Source organism: Belonocnema kinseyi, chromosome 7, assembly GCF_010883055.1.
Source record: "Belonocnema kinseyi isolate 2016_QV_RU_SX_M_011 chromosome 7, B_treatae_v1, whole genome shotgun sequence".
Classification (NCBI taxonomy): Eukaryota; Metazoa; Arthropoda; class Insecta; order Hymenoptera; family Cynipidae; genus Belonocnema; species Belonocnema kinseyi.
The window spans coordinates 91,654,999-91,669,630 of NC_046663.1; the positions used below are offsets into that span (position 1 = coordinate 91,654,999).

Sequence of the window (14,632 nt, forward strand, 5' to 3'; positions counted from 1 at the left end):
GATTTTAGTTTCTAGATGTTCCATAAAGACATTGGCTATTACAGGTGAGATTGGGGATCCCATTGCTGCCCCTGAGGTTTGTTCGTATAATTGGTTATTGAACGAGAAGTAAGTATTATTGAGACATTGTTCTATCAAAGGTACAAGCTCGGAAGGAAAGTTTGTGAAAGATTTAAAAATATTAATTGTATCCGAGATTGGTATTTTCGTAAAAAGAGATAGTATGTCGAAACTCACTATGATGGCTTGGGGTTGAATGTGAATCTGTTGTATCTTTTTAATAAAGTCAAATGAATTTTGGACGTGAGTGATGGAGTTTCCTGTAAAAGGATTTAGTTTTGCAGCGAGGAAACGTGCTAGGTTGTAAGTTGGTGAGTTTATTGCGCTGACGATCGGTCTGAGTGGAATGTTTTCTTTGTGGATTTTTGGGAGCCCGTAAAGTTTTGGAGAGATGGGATTAGTAGGTATTAAGTTAGATATTGTTTGGCTGTCAAGTTTAGAGTTTTTGAGAAGAGTCTTTGTTCTACTGACTATTGTTTTTGTGGGGTCCTTTTTAAGTTTTTTGTATGTATCGTCAGTTAGAAGGCCCATGATTTTGTTGTTATGGTCTTCTTTATTCATTATTACTGTTGTGTTGCCTTTGTCTGCGGGTAATATTATAATATCTTTATTTTGATTGAGTTCCTTAATTGCGGTTTTTTCCTGTTTTGTTAAGTTTGAGGATGGAACTTGAGCTTGGCGTAAAATGTTGGCTGTCCTGCGTCGTATGTCATTTGCTTTTTCGGGTGAAAGGGTATATATTGTGGATTCTAAATTGCTGATTATTTCTTCTCTTGGGATTTTCGATGGAGTTACAGCAAAATTATGTCCTTTAGATAAGGCTGAAATCATTTAATTGTTGAGAGGGTGGTCAAAGATGTTTTTCACTGTATTGGTTAGTTTAGTTTGCTTTACCGGAAGTAATTTGTCAAATGTTGTTTTTTGTTTTTGGGTGGAAAGCTCTTTAATCCGTTGGGATTAGTCAAACGATATGCAGTCCAATGTGGATCAAATGTCAAATCTGAGGGTATTTGATAGGAAAAGATGAAGTTTTAATAGTTTTTTAGAGGTAGTGTGCAATAGAAATTTGGTATGCTGTATTCTTTCTTTAACGAGAAGCAAACTTGTAATGCAGAATCGATTTGGATTTAGATGTTCTCAAATTATTTTTCAGTTATAAGAATTTTGGGACTATTTTGTTGTCTCTGCACCGTTTCAAAAAAGCTAAGGATGTTAGTAGCTTACATTGAGAAGTCCTGAGCTTACTAAAGGTGTTCGTTTTAGTAAGAATACTCTCCCCGTAGAGTTCCTTGATAATAGATTTTATGCTTTCACGATGATTCATTTTGATAAAAAGAGATATTTCGGGTTTTCACACCTTTGATAGAACAATGTCTCAATAATACTTACTTCTCGTTCAATAACCAATTCTACGAACAAACCTCAGGGGCAGCAATGGGATCCCCAATCTCACCTGTAATAGCCAATGTCTTTATGGAACATCTAGAAACTAAAATCTTTAACCAAGCCAAACTTAAGCCAGAAATCTGGTTCCGTTACGTTGATGACACATTTGTCATCTGGCGACATGGACGAGATGAACTAAATAGGTTTTTCGATTTTATCAATCAATTACACCCTAATATCCAGTTCACCATGGAAATAGAAGAAATACGAAAAATTTCCTTTCTTGGACGTATTAGTTTGCAAAAAATTTGATAACACATTAGGACATGAAGTTTACAGAAAACCCACGCATACAGATAGTTACATGCCTCCTCCCACCATCACCCATCTCAAAAACAATCGGTCATCAACTAAAACATTTCACGCAATCAGCACTAGCTGGACATCATATCGAAACAGGACATAACATTTTATTTGATGAAACAGCAGTCATTGCAAAAACACACAACAAATTTCCAAGAAAACATAGAGTAGCTATCGAAACCTTAAAACACCCTAATAACATCAATAGGGACAATGGATATAATACCAATCCGATTTGGCTTTCCGTTCTCCCGGATTTTTAAAAAAAGACTTGATTGGCCAATCAAGTTGGACCAGTCCCCACGGTGGGGCACTCTGGCCAATCACAGGCATCGTAGAAAGTATACCTAAGAACATCGTGACCTGATACCTCAGTTTCAGGTCAGCCCTGAAGATGTGAACTGCAATGTTCACGAAACTTCGGCAAATAATTAGTAGTTTCTTACACTAGTGAAACCCGAAATATCTCTTTTTATCAAAAGGAATCATCGTGAAAGCATAAAATCTATTATCAATTTCATTTTTGGTTGAAAATATATTTTTTCAATTAAAAATTTAATTATTTGGTAGAAATTTTGTTTTTTCTCTAGTTGAAAATTTAATTTTTTAAACTTAAAATTAAAATATTTCATTTTTGGATGTAAATGTATATTTTTTAGTGGAAAATTCAACTTCTTTATTGCAAATTTACGTGAATTCATATTTTTGGGTTTACACGTCGACTGTTTTGTGAAGACTGCAACAAGTTTTTTCTTTGTTGAGTGAACAATTTTTCTTGCATTAAAATTCCACATTTTTATTAAGAATTCATCTCTTTTTGTGCAGAAATTTAATTTGTTTTTCAATTATAAATTCAAATGTGTCGTAGAAATTATTCTGTTTTTGTTGAAAATTCATCTATTTTGTTTAAAATTCGCATCTCTTGGTTGAAGTCAACTGTTTTTTATTAAAAATTACAATATTTTTTTGGTTAAATTATAAACTATTACTGAAAATTCATCTCTTAGATTGAAAATTGGATTAAAAACTCATATGGTTTGTTGAAAATTCTTCTTTTTGGTAGAAACTTAATCTTGGATGAAAATTAAAGAATTTTGTTAGAAAAACATTCTTTACACTTGAAAATTCGTCTTTTTTGGCTAAAGTATCAACTATTTCATTTTTCGTTGAGAATTCGCCTTTAACTACCTGGGAATTAACATACCTGTTAAAAAAAATTTACTTTTTATGAAACGTGACGAACAATGTTTAAACGTCTAATTTGGCTTCTTCAAAAGCATGCAATTTTAGTCAAAATAAAATAAACATCTTCGTTAAAATTTCTTTTATAACTTGAAGCGTCTAAATTTGCAAATGAAAAAAAATTAAAATTGTACAATGAGAAAGCAGAAACCATCCAAAAGAAAGAATTTATTTTTAGGCTCTCAAAAAACACTTTTACTACTATAAATTCAGAACTAATATTGTAAAAGCTTGATCAATTCTAAATTTAAATAATTATTAATTCCTGAATCTTAAACGCTTCAATAATTTCAAATTCTCTCATTTATAAAGTTACATTGAAATTATTCTTTAAACGTTTTCAATTCAACATTGCTTTAATGATTAAGGTTTTCAAATTGGAAATTGTATCATTCTGAACAATTTATGTAAAGTATTCTGAATTTATAGTCGGACAAGTATTAAAAGTTTTTTAAAAAGTAAACCCATTTGAATTATTCAAATAAAAACCAAATCACTTTGAATTCTTTATCATGAAATTATGCCGATTTTAACCTTTCCTATTTTGCAATTATTCAGGTATAAAGGATTTTAATGCAAAATTGTACAATTTTGAACAAATTAAACTTGAAACAAAAAAATGGTGAGCGTTTAAGGTCTAAATCCAAAGTCATACAACTTTTAATGTTTTATTTACGCCAAATTATTTTCAAATTTGTTAACAGGATATTATTCCAATTTTAACCTTTTATATTTTAAAATTATTTCGCTTCAAAGAATACAAATTTGAAATTGTACGATTTTCAACACTCCTGATTTAAAACGATAACATTCGAAAAGTTCAAATTTTTAATCCATTTTTTTTTCGATTGCACCTATTTTCAGTAAACATGCATTTAATTTTGATAATTTGATATTTTTATGAATATGTCATCTCCTTTTTTCAGAAATTCAACAAGTTTTAAATGTACTAATTATTTATCCTCCTAATTTCAGAGCATTGTCTTCTGCAACTAAAGACGATCCACTGACGACCTACAATTATCAAAGTTCCGCAGTACAATCCCTGACAAAGATTCTTCAATTACAAAAGGAAGAAAATTGGATGCTGCCTGTTATGAATGTAATGTGTCTAGAATTAAGATTACTCGCAGTTAGAGCCGAAAATGCCAAGAGCAATAAATCCCTGAAACCTGGGGAAGTTCTCGAAAAATGTGCAGAATGTTTAATGGGCTGTTTCCGAGTTTGTGCTGCGGACAATCGAAGTTCAGAGGATGATACGAAACGATGGGGAATGTTGGCACTTGTGAACCAACTCCTAAAAGTTTATTTTAGAATCAACAAATTACACCTGTGTAGGCCTTTAATTAGGGCGATAGAATCTTCAGCTTACAAGGATCATTTCGCCTTGGCCCAGCAAGTCACTTACAAATTTTTCATTGGCCGAACTGCGATGTTTGACAGCGATTACAAAACTGGTAGGTACTTATTTACTATCAAATACAGGCCTCGTACTCAGGACACTATTTGACAAATTTTTTTTAAGACAATTTTTTTTCCACTATTTAAAACGCAATTTACTTGTAATGCTACCATTTCTCTACTTTTCCTTGAAAATATTAACAAAGTAGTTGAATTTTTAACCAATTAGATGAATTTTCTACTAAAAATGTAATAGTTGATATTCTAAACAAAGAAATATTTTCAATTCAAATCAAAGACAGTTCAGTTGAACCAAAAAATAAGAATTTTTAACAAAATAGTTAATTTTTAACAAAGATAGATTCATTTTCAGCGACATCGTTGCATTTTGAATAAAAAAAATGGACTTTCTACCAACAGAGATGAATTTTCAAATAAAGCAAAAACGAATTTTCAATCAAGAAAGATTTCCCAGTTCAAAAAGAAAAACAATTTTATCCAGTATAGAATTTTCGAGCCAAAATTATGCACTTTCTACAAAACAGTTTAATTTTCAACCAAGTATACTTGATTTAACGTTAAATCTTGAACCAGAAAAAATAATGTTCAACAAAATACATTTTGTATGCTGAATATTTAAATTTTGAACCCAGAAGATTCCTGTTCTACCAAAAAGACGAATTTCAAATAAATTAAATAAATTTTTAACTAAATAGTTTGAACAGTGGATGTGATCTTATTTTAAATTTTATTTGAATTTTTTTTAGTTTTTTTTTCGTTTAAAAATTTTGTAAGGTAAATATTTGAGCTTTTAATGCAAAAGACCAGTTTCTTTTAATGAAAAATGGCGTAATATTTCATTTAAGAGAAATAATTTTCAATTTAAAAAAAAAGGAATGTTCTATAAAACAGTTGAACTTTGTACCAAATAGTTGAATTTTGTATTGAATTGTTGAATTTCCAGTCCAAAAAGACTCATTTTTTAAAAAGCAGTTGAATTTTTCACCTGAAAATGTGAATTTTCAGCTAAAAAGTTAATTTTAAACTAATCGGTTGAATTTTTAACAAAATAGGTAACTTTTCAGTTAAAGAACATTATTTTTTAACCAAAAAAGTACGCTAATTTTTAACTAAAATTATGAATCTTCAATCAACAATATGAACATTTAAGAAAGTAGTTCATCTTTAAATTAAGGAGCGGAATTTTCAACTTAAAAAGATGAATTTTCAACGCAAAATGTGATTGTTCACATTTCAACAAAAACTATTTTAATTCTGAATTAAAAGGCAGATTAAACCAAAAAAAAAGAATATTTATCAACAAAATATTTATTATTAATATTAACTAATTTTCAACCAAATTTTCAACGAATTACATACATTTTTAAAAGAATGGTTCAATTTTCTACCCTAGAATGTGATTTTTAAACGAAAAACTAATTTTCAACTAATCATTTGAGTTTGCAAAAAATAGTAAAATTTTCAATTAAAAAAAAAGAATTTTTAATGAAAAAAAGACTCGATTTTTCAACTAAAATAATGAATATTTGATAATAATAACAAAATTTATTTTTAAGAAAGTAGTTCAACTTTCAAACAAGCTGTTGCATTTTCAACCTCAAATCATGAATTTTTAATTAAAAATGTAATAGTTTATATTTTAACCAAAGTAAGATTTTCATTTTTTATCAAAGGCAATTGAATTGAACAAAAAATAGTTGAACCCTTGATCCATTTTCAACGGAACCGTTGCAAAAAATGAAAAAAAATTAAATGAACAAATAAAAATGAACGAGCTTTCTATAAAACAGTTTAATTTTTAACAAAATAGTTGAATTTTCAAGCAAGAAGATTCATTTTTTACCAAAAAGATGAATTCCCAAAAAATTACATAGATTTTCAACTAAAATGTTTGTACAATGGATGGGATGTTATTCCAAATATTATTTGAATTATTTTTACTTTATATTGTTTCCGTTTAAAATTTTTTTAAATTAAATAGTTGAGTTGACAGAGCAAAAATACTAATTTTGAATAAAAAATGACGTGGTTAAATTTTCATTTAAAAGAATTAATTTTCAATTGAAAAAAAAACAAATAATTTCCTACGAAATAGTTTAATTATCTACCAATTAGTGACATTGTCTACGAAATTTTTAGATTTTAAATCTAAAAAGCCCCTTTTTTACAAAGGAGTTGAATTTTCAGTCGGAGAATATGAACTTTCTGCAAAAAGTTACTTTTAGTCTAATTAGTTGAATTTGAAATAAAATAGATAAATTTTCAGTTAAACAAGATTATTTTTAACCAAAGAAGGAACGCCAATTTTCACCTAAAATTATGAACCTTTAATCAACAATATGAACTTTTAAGAAAGTAGTTTACCTTCCAACTAAGGAGCGGAATTTTCAACCTAAAAATCCGTTTTTTTTTTTCTTTAAATTTGAATCTCAAGAAGTATACCGAATATTGGAAAAACCTGGTAATGTGAGGGAATTGTTTTTGAAGTCAGGGAATTTTTTCGAGAGCGTGCTTAGTTTTTTTTTCATTTGCAGAAAACTCAGTACATTTTTAATTTAAAAATAAAAATTAGAAAACGTTTTAAAACAAATAATTTGTTTAAAGGAAAGTTTGTATGTAATAAATGAAAGAAATTTTTTGTTTTGAAATTTTTTGTTGTTATCAAACGTACGCCGTTAAAAAAAATGTTTAAAGAAAAGATTGCAATGTTTCTTGAACCTAAAAATGTATATATAAAACGTAACCGTTGATATCTCAACAAAAAAGATTTTAATTTCGAAATAAAAATAGAGTAAACCATAAAAGAACAATTTTCAACGAAATACTTGAATTCTGAACTAAAACAGATTAATTTTCAACAAATTACAAAAAATTTTAACTTTTAGCAGTTCATTTTTCTCCTAAATTGTTGAATTTTCGAGTCGAAAATACCAATTTTCTACAAATAGTTGAATTTTCAACTCGAGAATTTGATTTTTGAACAAAAGAGTTAATTTCCAACTATTCACTTGAGCTCACAACAAATTAGTTTCGTTTTCAGTAAGAAAATGAATTTTCAACCAAAAAAGGACTCGACTTTTTAACTAAAATTATGAATGTTAAATGATAAAAAAATGAACTTTTAAGAAGAAAGGTCAACTTTCAACCATGGAGTTGAATTTTTAACACAAAAATATGAATTTTCTACTAAAAATGTAAAGTTTAATATTTCAACGACAAAAAAAGCTATCAATTTAAAATATAAAACAGTTGCATTAATCCAGCAAAAACAAATTTTTAACCCAATTCTTGATTCCTTAACTAAAACAGACAAATTTTCAACCAAATTGTTGAATTTTCTAGACGAAAATACGAATTTTCTATAAAACAGTTGAAGACTGGAATTTTGATCATTTATAGGCTAAAGCATAACATTTTAAATAAACATTTAAGTTCAGTTATAATATTATTAAAGTATTAGGTTAGAAAACTGGAAATTTTGCTTTAAAAAAATCAAGTTAATTTTCCGTTGTTTTTTCTTTAATTCGGAACTCATCAAAAAGTATACCGAACTTTGGAAAAACCTGGAAATGTCAGGGAATTGTTTTTCAAGTTAGGGAATTTTTTCGGAGCGTGCCTAACTTTTTCTTCAATTGCATTAAGTTGAAAATTCAAGTATCTGGTTGAAAAATACGTATTATATTGCAAATTTGTTCTTTTTGGTTGCATTTAATTATCTTTGATTAAAAATGTCAATCTTTTTTGTTTGAAATGTCAACTCATCAATTGTTTGCTTCGAGTTCATCTCTTTTGAATTAATATTTTAATACTTGGTTGAGAGTTACTATTTTTTTAAAATTAATTTTATTTGTTTGTTAAAGATTCATCATTTTAATTGAAAATTCATCTCCTTCGTTGACAAATGCGCTATATAAAATTCGTCTTCTTTGGTGAAAATGAATCTTTTTGATTGGAAATTAATCTTTTTGGTTTAAAAATCAACTATACCAGTTAAAGATTAATCATTTCATTTAAAAATTCATCTTTTTTTTCAAACTTCACTATTCCATTTTTGGTTGAAACTTGATATTTTTTAGTTTAAAATTCAACTGTTTGGTTGAAAATTTGTTTTTTTTTGTATTTGAGAAATAATATATTTCTATAAGAAGTCATGTTTTTGGTTGAAAATTCAAGTATTCCAGTCAAATATTTATCATTTGAGTTTAAAATTGATCTTTTTGGTTGAAAATAAAACTACTTAGTTCACAATTTAACTCTTTTCTCAAAAATTCATCTTTTTGTTTAAAATTGATTTATTTCAGATAAAGATGCATAATTTTATTTGAAAATTAATTAGATTAGTTAAAAATTCAACTTTTTGTTTGAAAATTCGTCTTTCTTGGTTAAAAATTTCACTTTATTGTTAAAAATTCATATATATTTTTTTAAATCGTCTTTTTTGGTACAAACTTCATCTGCTTGACTTTATTGTTAAAAATTCATATATATTTTTTTAAATCGTCTTTTTTGGTACAAATTTCATCTACCTGATTGAAAATTAATCGTCTTGTTCGAAAATTCATTTTCCTGCTTAAAAATTTAGGTATTGCAGTTAAATGTCGATGATTTTAGTCATTAATTAATCTTTTTGGTTGAAAATAAATCTGTTTTTTGTTGTTGTGAGAAAATAATTGGTTTAACTGGAAATTGGACTATTCTATTTTTGATTGAATACTTCTTTTTTAATTCAAAATTCATCTATTTGTTTGAAAATCAATCTTTTTCTATTGAAAATTCGACTGTTTGATTGAGAAGTGATGTTTTTTTAAAATCTTCTTTTTGATAGAGAATTAATCTATTCGGTTGAAAATTCGACTATTTGGTTAAATATTATTATCTCTGTTAGGATTTAAAGCGGTATAAATCGATTCAATCTAATACTCGCATTATTTTACTTAAATGTGCAGTAAAATTTAAGTATAAGTGGATGAAATAAAAATTTATTAGAATTATTATTCGAATTCATGGACCTTAGAGACATATCCAAGAAATTATTTATTATGTTTTCAGTATTATTCAATTATTTCATTAATCTATCATGCCAAAATATTTAAGGATATCCTGTAATATTAATTAAATTTCTAGAAAATAAAAAAAATTATTTATCATGAATTCGCGAAAAATTATTCCTGGAAAAAAATGGAGATACTTGGAAAAACCCTGGATTTGTCAGGGAATTTTTTTCGAGGATTTGAGTAGATACCCTGTTATTTCCACTAATGCATATGAGATTATTGCTTGACAAATGTTATGACACTATTTTGACACTATTTTTTAAATTTTATGACTATTTACCGTTTTTTTATCTTTGAAGTGAGTCCGAGGCCTGCAAATAATTTTATAAAATATTCAAGCGATGAAAAGGTAAATATTAAATTTACTTTTCAGCTGACGAACATTTAACCTTTGCCTTTGAACACTGTCACAAGCAGTCAATTAAGAACAAAAGATTGATCCTAACTTATCTCGTACCAGTAAAAATGTTGCTTGGCCACATGCCAAAAAAGTATGCCCTCGAAAAGTATAATTTAATGCAATTCTGGGAACTGATGGAGGCAGTAAAAAAGGGAGATTTGCGTAGTTTGGAGGACGTTATGAACAAACACGAGACGTTTTTCATCGGAGCTGGCATTTATTTAATAGTAGAGAAGCTGAAGACCATCGCTTATAGAAATCTCTTTAAAAAAGTTTATCTGGTATTGAAGACTCATCAAATACCAATCGCGAGTCTTCTCACTGCTCTCGAAATGCATGGAGTTGAAGATATCGATATGGACGAAACTGAGTGTCTCGTAGCGAATTTAATTAACGAGAAAAAAATCAAAGGCTACATCTCTCATCAGCACAAGAAGCTTGTTATTTCGAAACAACTTCCTTTCCCACAGTTATCTTCCATTTCCTAATCTGGAGAAATAATCCATGTAGAGGAAAAGATTTGCTTTTTGTCTGGAATGTGGAAGATTCGTATCTTGATTTAGAGTCAATGCGTTTATCTAAAGATAAGGTCTTTGATTTTATGATCGACGAGAAAACGATCAATTCTGTCGATTAGGAAAATATGTATTTCAACTTCAATTTAGGTTTGTTTCTAAGCCTCTGGATTTAGTTTTGAAAAGTGCATTTCTTTTCTCTGTTAAACAAAAGCATTGATTCATAAGAGAGAGAGAGAGAGAGAGAGAGAGAGAGAGAGAGAGAGAGAGAGAGAGAGAGTAATAAAAAGGATATTTTGTAATTTAGTTCTAAAGGTAGTTATTTTTATGATTATAATTATGAAAAACATTTGGTATTTAAGATTTTTGAGAATCGATTTTTATAGAGGTTTTTTAGAAATTGTTTGAAAATTCTGTTCTTAAAAATATATGAATTCCCAATTTTAAATAATAATCTACTATTTACTAATTCATTCATTCTATTCACGTTGAAGCTCCCATGTTCCCCTTGCATAATCACTTTACATTAAAATGATTGAATTTTTAAACACCGTTAGGAAATTAATTATTTTTAACGACTTAGTTTCAAGATTTTAATTTAAGAAGCCTTTTTTAAAGCGAAGATTGGAATATTAATTAATTTCCATTTTTTCGACCCCTTTTTAAATTCCCCATTTGCCCTATTCCCAAAAAACGTCCCCTTTTATCTTTAAGTATACGATATTTTAAAATGCAATCGTTTGCTTTGCACCTAAAAAATTATTTTATTCAAAACTGGAATATCAGACCGCGAGCAGTGAAAGTTTTTTTTTTCAATTTGCAGAATTATACACTATAATATATTTAACTTTTTGAAATTTGACTAATTTGAAACTAAACGATTTAGGACTTAAATAAAACTTTAAAACTAAAATAATATTTTTTCGCTAAATGTCCATATTGAAGATTCTTCAATTTAAATTTAGACTTTAGAATCATTTAAAGGTAGCTCAAATAGTGTAGAAAATACTAAAATTAAATTTTTTTTTTTAATAATGAAAAACAAACTCGTTTTATAACCCTTCTCTAAAATTTTCTGAATTTTTGAAAGAATTTGATTTTTTAAATGATTTCTGTAGATAGTTTTCTTTTGTATGAGGAAGTGTATTTAAACCTTTAAAATTGAACAATTTCTAAGTTATAAATTGCTAATTTAGGTCTTTAAATATAAATAATTTTATAGAAAAAGAGCTAAATGATTCTGAGAATGAAACATTTAGAGTTTATGATTTTAAATTTTACTCGCAATTTTAACTAATTTCCAATTGATTGGATATAGGAGTGAGGGTAATATATTCTACAAAATTGAAAATATTATTTTCAAGGATTTAATTTCACAATCCTAATTTAAAATTTTATAATTCTATGCATATTAAAATTGTTATAAACGCACCTTAATCACCTAGAAATTTAAACAAACCTTTTTTATTCAAAATAAATTTGCCCTCATTTAAAAAATTTTTAGAACACATAATATTTAAAAATGTAATATTATGGATTTTTAAATTTTTTATGTTTTTCATATTAGACAAAAAAATATCTAGGGAATTTCCAACGGTGAAAATGAAAGTGATTTTTAATGTCAGAAATCCCATTTTTTGCTAAAAAAAATATATCCAATCACTTTGAATGTAACTTGATACCACACCTAATACTTATCTTTTCTTAATATTTATAATCATTTAAATTTCTGTAATTTTAATTTCAAATACGCAATTCTAAAATAATTTAATCTTCGTGGCCTTAAAACTGAAGGGTTTTTGTGTTTTAAAAGCTTTAATTGGGAAATATTTGGTATTAATTTTTTTTTAATTTTTGAGGGTTTTTTAAATTTGAATTTCAAAATGATTTAGTTTCTAATTAAAATATTAAAAATGACAGGACAACTTTAATACTAACTTTTTTTTAATTTCATATAAAAACGTTGATAGTTTCTAATTTAATAATTTTAGATTTAAATATTCAAAATTTTTTGGTTTGAATTTAACAAAATTTAAAATTTTATAATTTTACATTTGAATATTTTAAAGTTTTGGTTTCAATTTCAAACGTAAAAAATTATCTGATTTTTTAAATTCTTAAAATCGTGGCATATAATATTTAAGTTTATTAAGTTTATTAGAAAATTATTTCATTAAATATTTCAAATCAATTTTAAGCAAAAACAATATTTTAATTGAAAATTTTAAGAATAAATAATTCTAAAGGATATGATAAAAATTAAACAATTTAAAACTGTAATGTTAAAAATTGTTTTGTTACAAATCAAAATAGATATAGATTAAACTATCTGCAATTAAAAATGAAATTGTTGAATTTGAAAAATTACAATCAATAATTTTAAAATGTTTAATTTTTAAGAAATTTAAATTTAATTGAAATAATTTAAAGTGTTAATGGTTTTGAGTATTAAAAAAAATGTAATAACACTATTTTTGGTGACTACAATTTTTTTCAGTTTTTAATTGAAGTTCGGATTCGTTAAGTTTCAACAGTCCTTAGTAGAGATTTTTTAATTTTTAATGTTACCTAATTAAGATTACTTCTTATTTCGGACTTTTTAAAAAAATAATTCAATTTTAAAGGTTTTTAACAATTTAAAATTCTAGAATTTCAGAATCTTTGACTTTAAAACATTCAATTTAGTTTTCAATATCAAATTGTGAAATTTTAATTCCTTCAAATTAAAAATTATTCCAAATCAAGCTTTCAATTTTTAACGCATTTAAATAAAAAGAATACAGTCTTAATTCCTTTGAATTTTAAGTGATCTCATTTTCAAAATTTAAATCTGAAAATCTTCAACTTTTAACAATTGGAAATTTTCCTATTTTTAACATTTTAATATGAAATCATTCAATTTTGAGATTCTTCTATTCGAAATAAAATTGTTAATTTCTAAAAGCTTTAAATTGGAAATAATACAACTTAAACTCCTTTCCAATCAAATTATACAATTTTCAAAATTGTAGTCTACAATTTTTCCATTTTTTAATTTCTAAGGTTTGAAGTCAAAATATATTGCTTTTTTTACAAAATATGTAGTTGAATTTTCAACGCAAAAAGACGAATAATTCTTAGAAAGCTGAATTTTCAACTATAAAAGATATTTTTTATATCCAAAAATGAATTCGTCAATTTTTAAGTTTTAAAAATTAATTTAAAAAAAGAAAAGAATTTTCAGCGAGTTGAATTAAACGAACAAAAAATAAATTGCAAACAAAACAGTTGAATCCTCAACCAAATAGATGGATTTACAATCAAGAAAGGTGAATTTTAAACCAAATAGTTGAAGTTTCAACTAAAAAAAAAATATATTTTTCTAACCAGGAATGTAATGGTCAAATTTTATGTTTGAAAAATAAATTTTCAAAAATTAAAAATTTGAACCAGATAAATTAAACGAAAAAAAATTAAATTTTAACAAAATAGGTGAATCCATGGTTGGATCCTCAAAAACAAATAGATTGATTTTCAATCAAGATAGTTGGATTTTGAATCGAATAGTTGAACTTCAAACTAAAAAAGATATTTTTTAAATTCAAAAATGGATTCGTCAAATTTTAAGTTCGAAATATTCATTTTCAACACAAAATAATATTTTTCTAACTAAAAAGAAGAATTTTCAACAAAATACATGAATTTTCTACCAAATATTTGAATTTTCAACTTATAAATGATACATTTCCAAATAAAAATAGAATATTTTATATTTTTTGGTTATCTAGTTTTATATTGCCACTTTTCAAGTAAAATTGAAACTTCTTCAATTTTTATAATATAGATTATCTTAAAAATCTAGTTTTTACAGGATATTTTTGTGTTTCATTGTTCGATAAGAAATAAAGCCAAATCTAATTAAAAAATATAACCAAATAGATTAATTTTCATCGAAAAAAATCATTTTTTTACCAAATAGTTAAATTTTCCAAAAAAATACATCAATTTTAAGAAAAAAGGTTGAGCTTTGAAGTCAAAAAATTGTATGATATCTTTAACCCTTGTTTGGATATATTCAAAAAGCACGAATTTCTCGATAACGTCGACTAATTGTCACTGCTGTATATCTCCAAGGAATCAGCTCTGTTTTACCGCGCGAGCATTTATGGATTTTGAGCAAAATGATACTCGTGAGCGTGAGCTTTGGCGTG

General features: G+C 26.4%; 1 protein-coding gene across 1 annotated transcript in view; it reads left to right on the forward strand.

Moving 5' to 3' along the window:
* The window catches only part of LOC117176884 (PCI domain-containing protein 2), a 15,223-nt gene extending 4,513 nt beyond the window's left edge, over positions 1–10,710 (forward strand). Inside the window, exons 4-5 of the mRNA XM_033367243.1 lie at positions 4,027–4,508; positions 9,901–10,710. Coding sequence (XP_033223134.1) covers positions 4,027–4,508; positions 9,901–10,415 — 997 coding nt within the window. The 3' untranslated portion in view covers positions 10,416–10,710. The remainder of the gene's footprint in view (positions 1–4,026; positions 4,509–9,900) is intronic.
* The last annotated feature ends 3,922 nt before the right edge of the window (positions 10,711–14,632 follow it).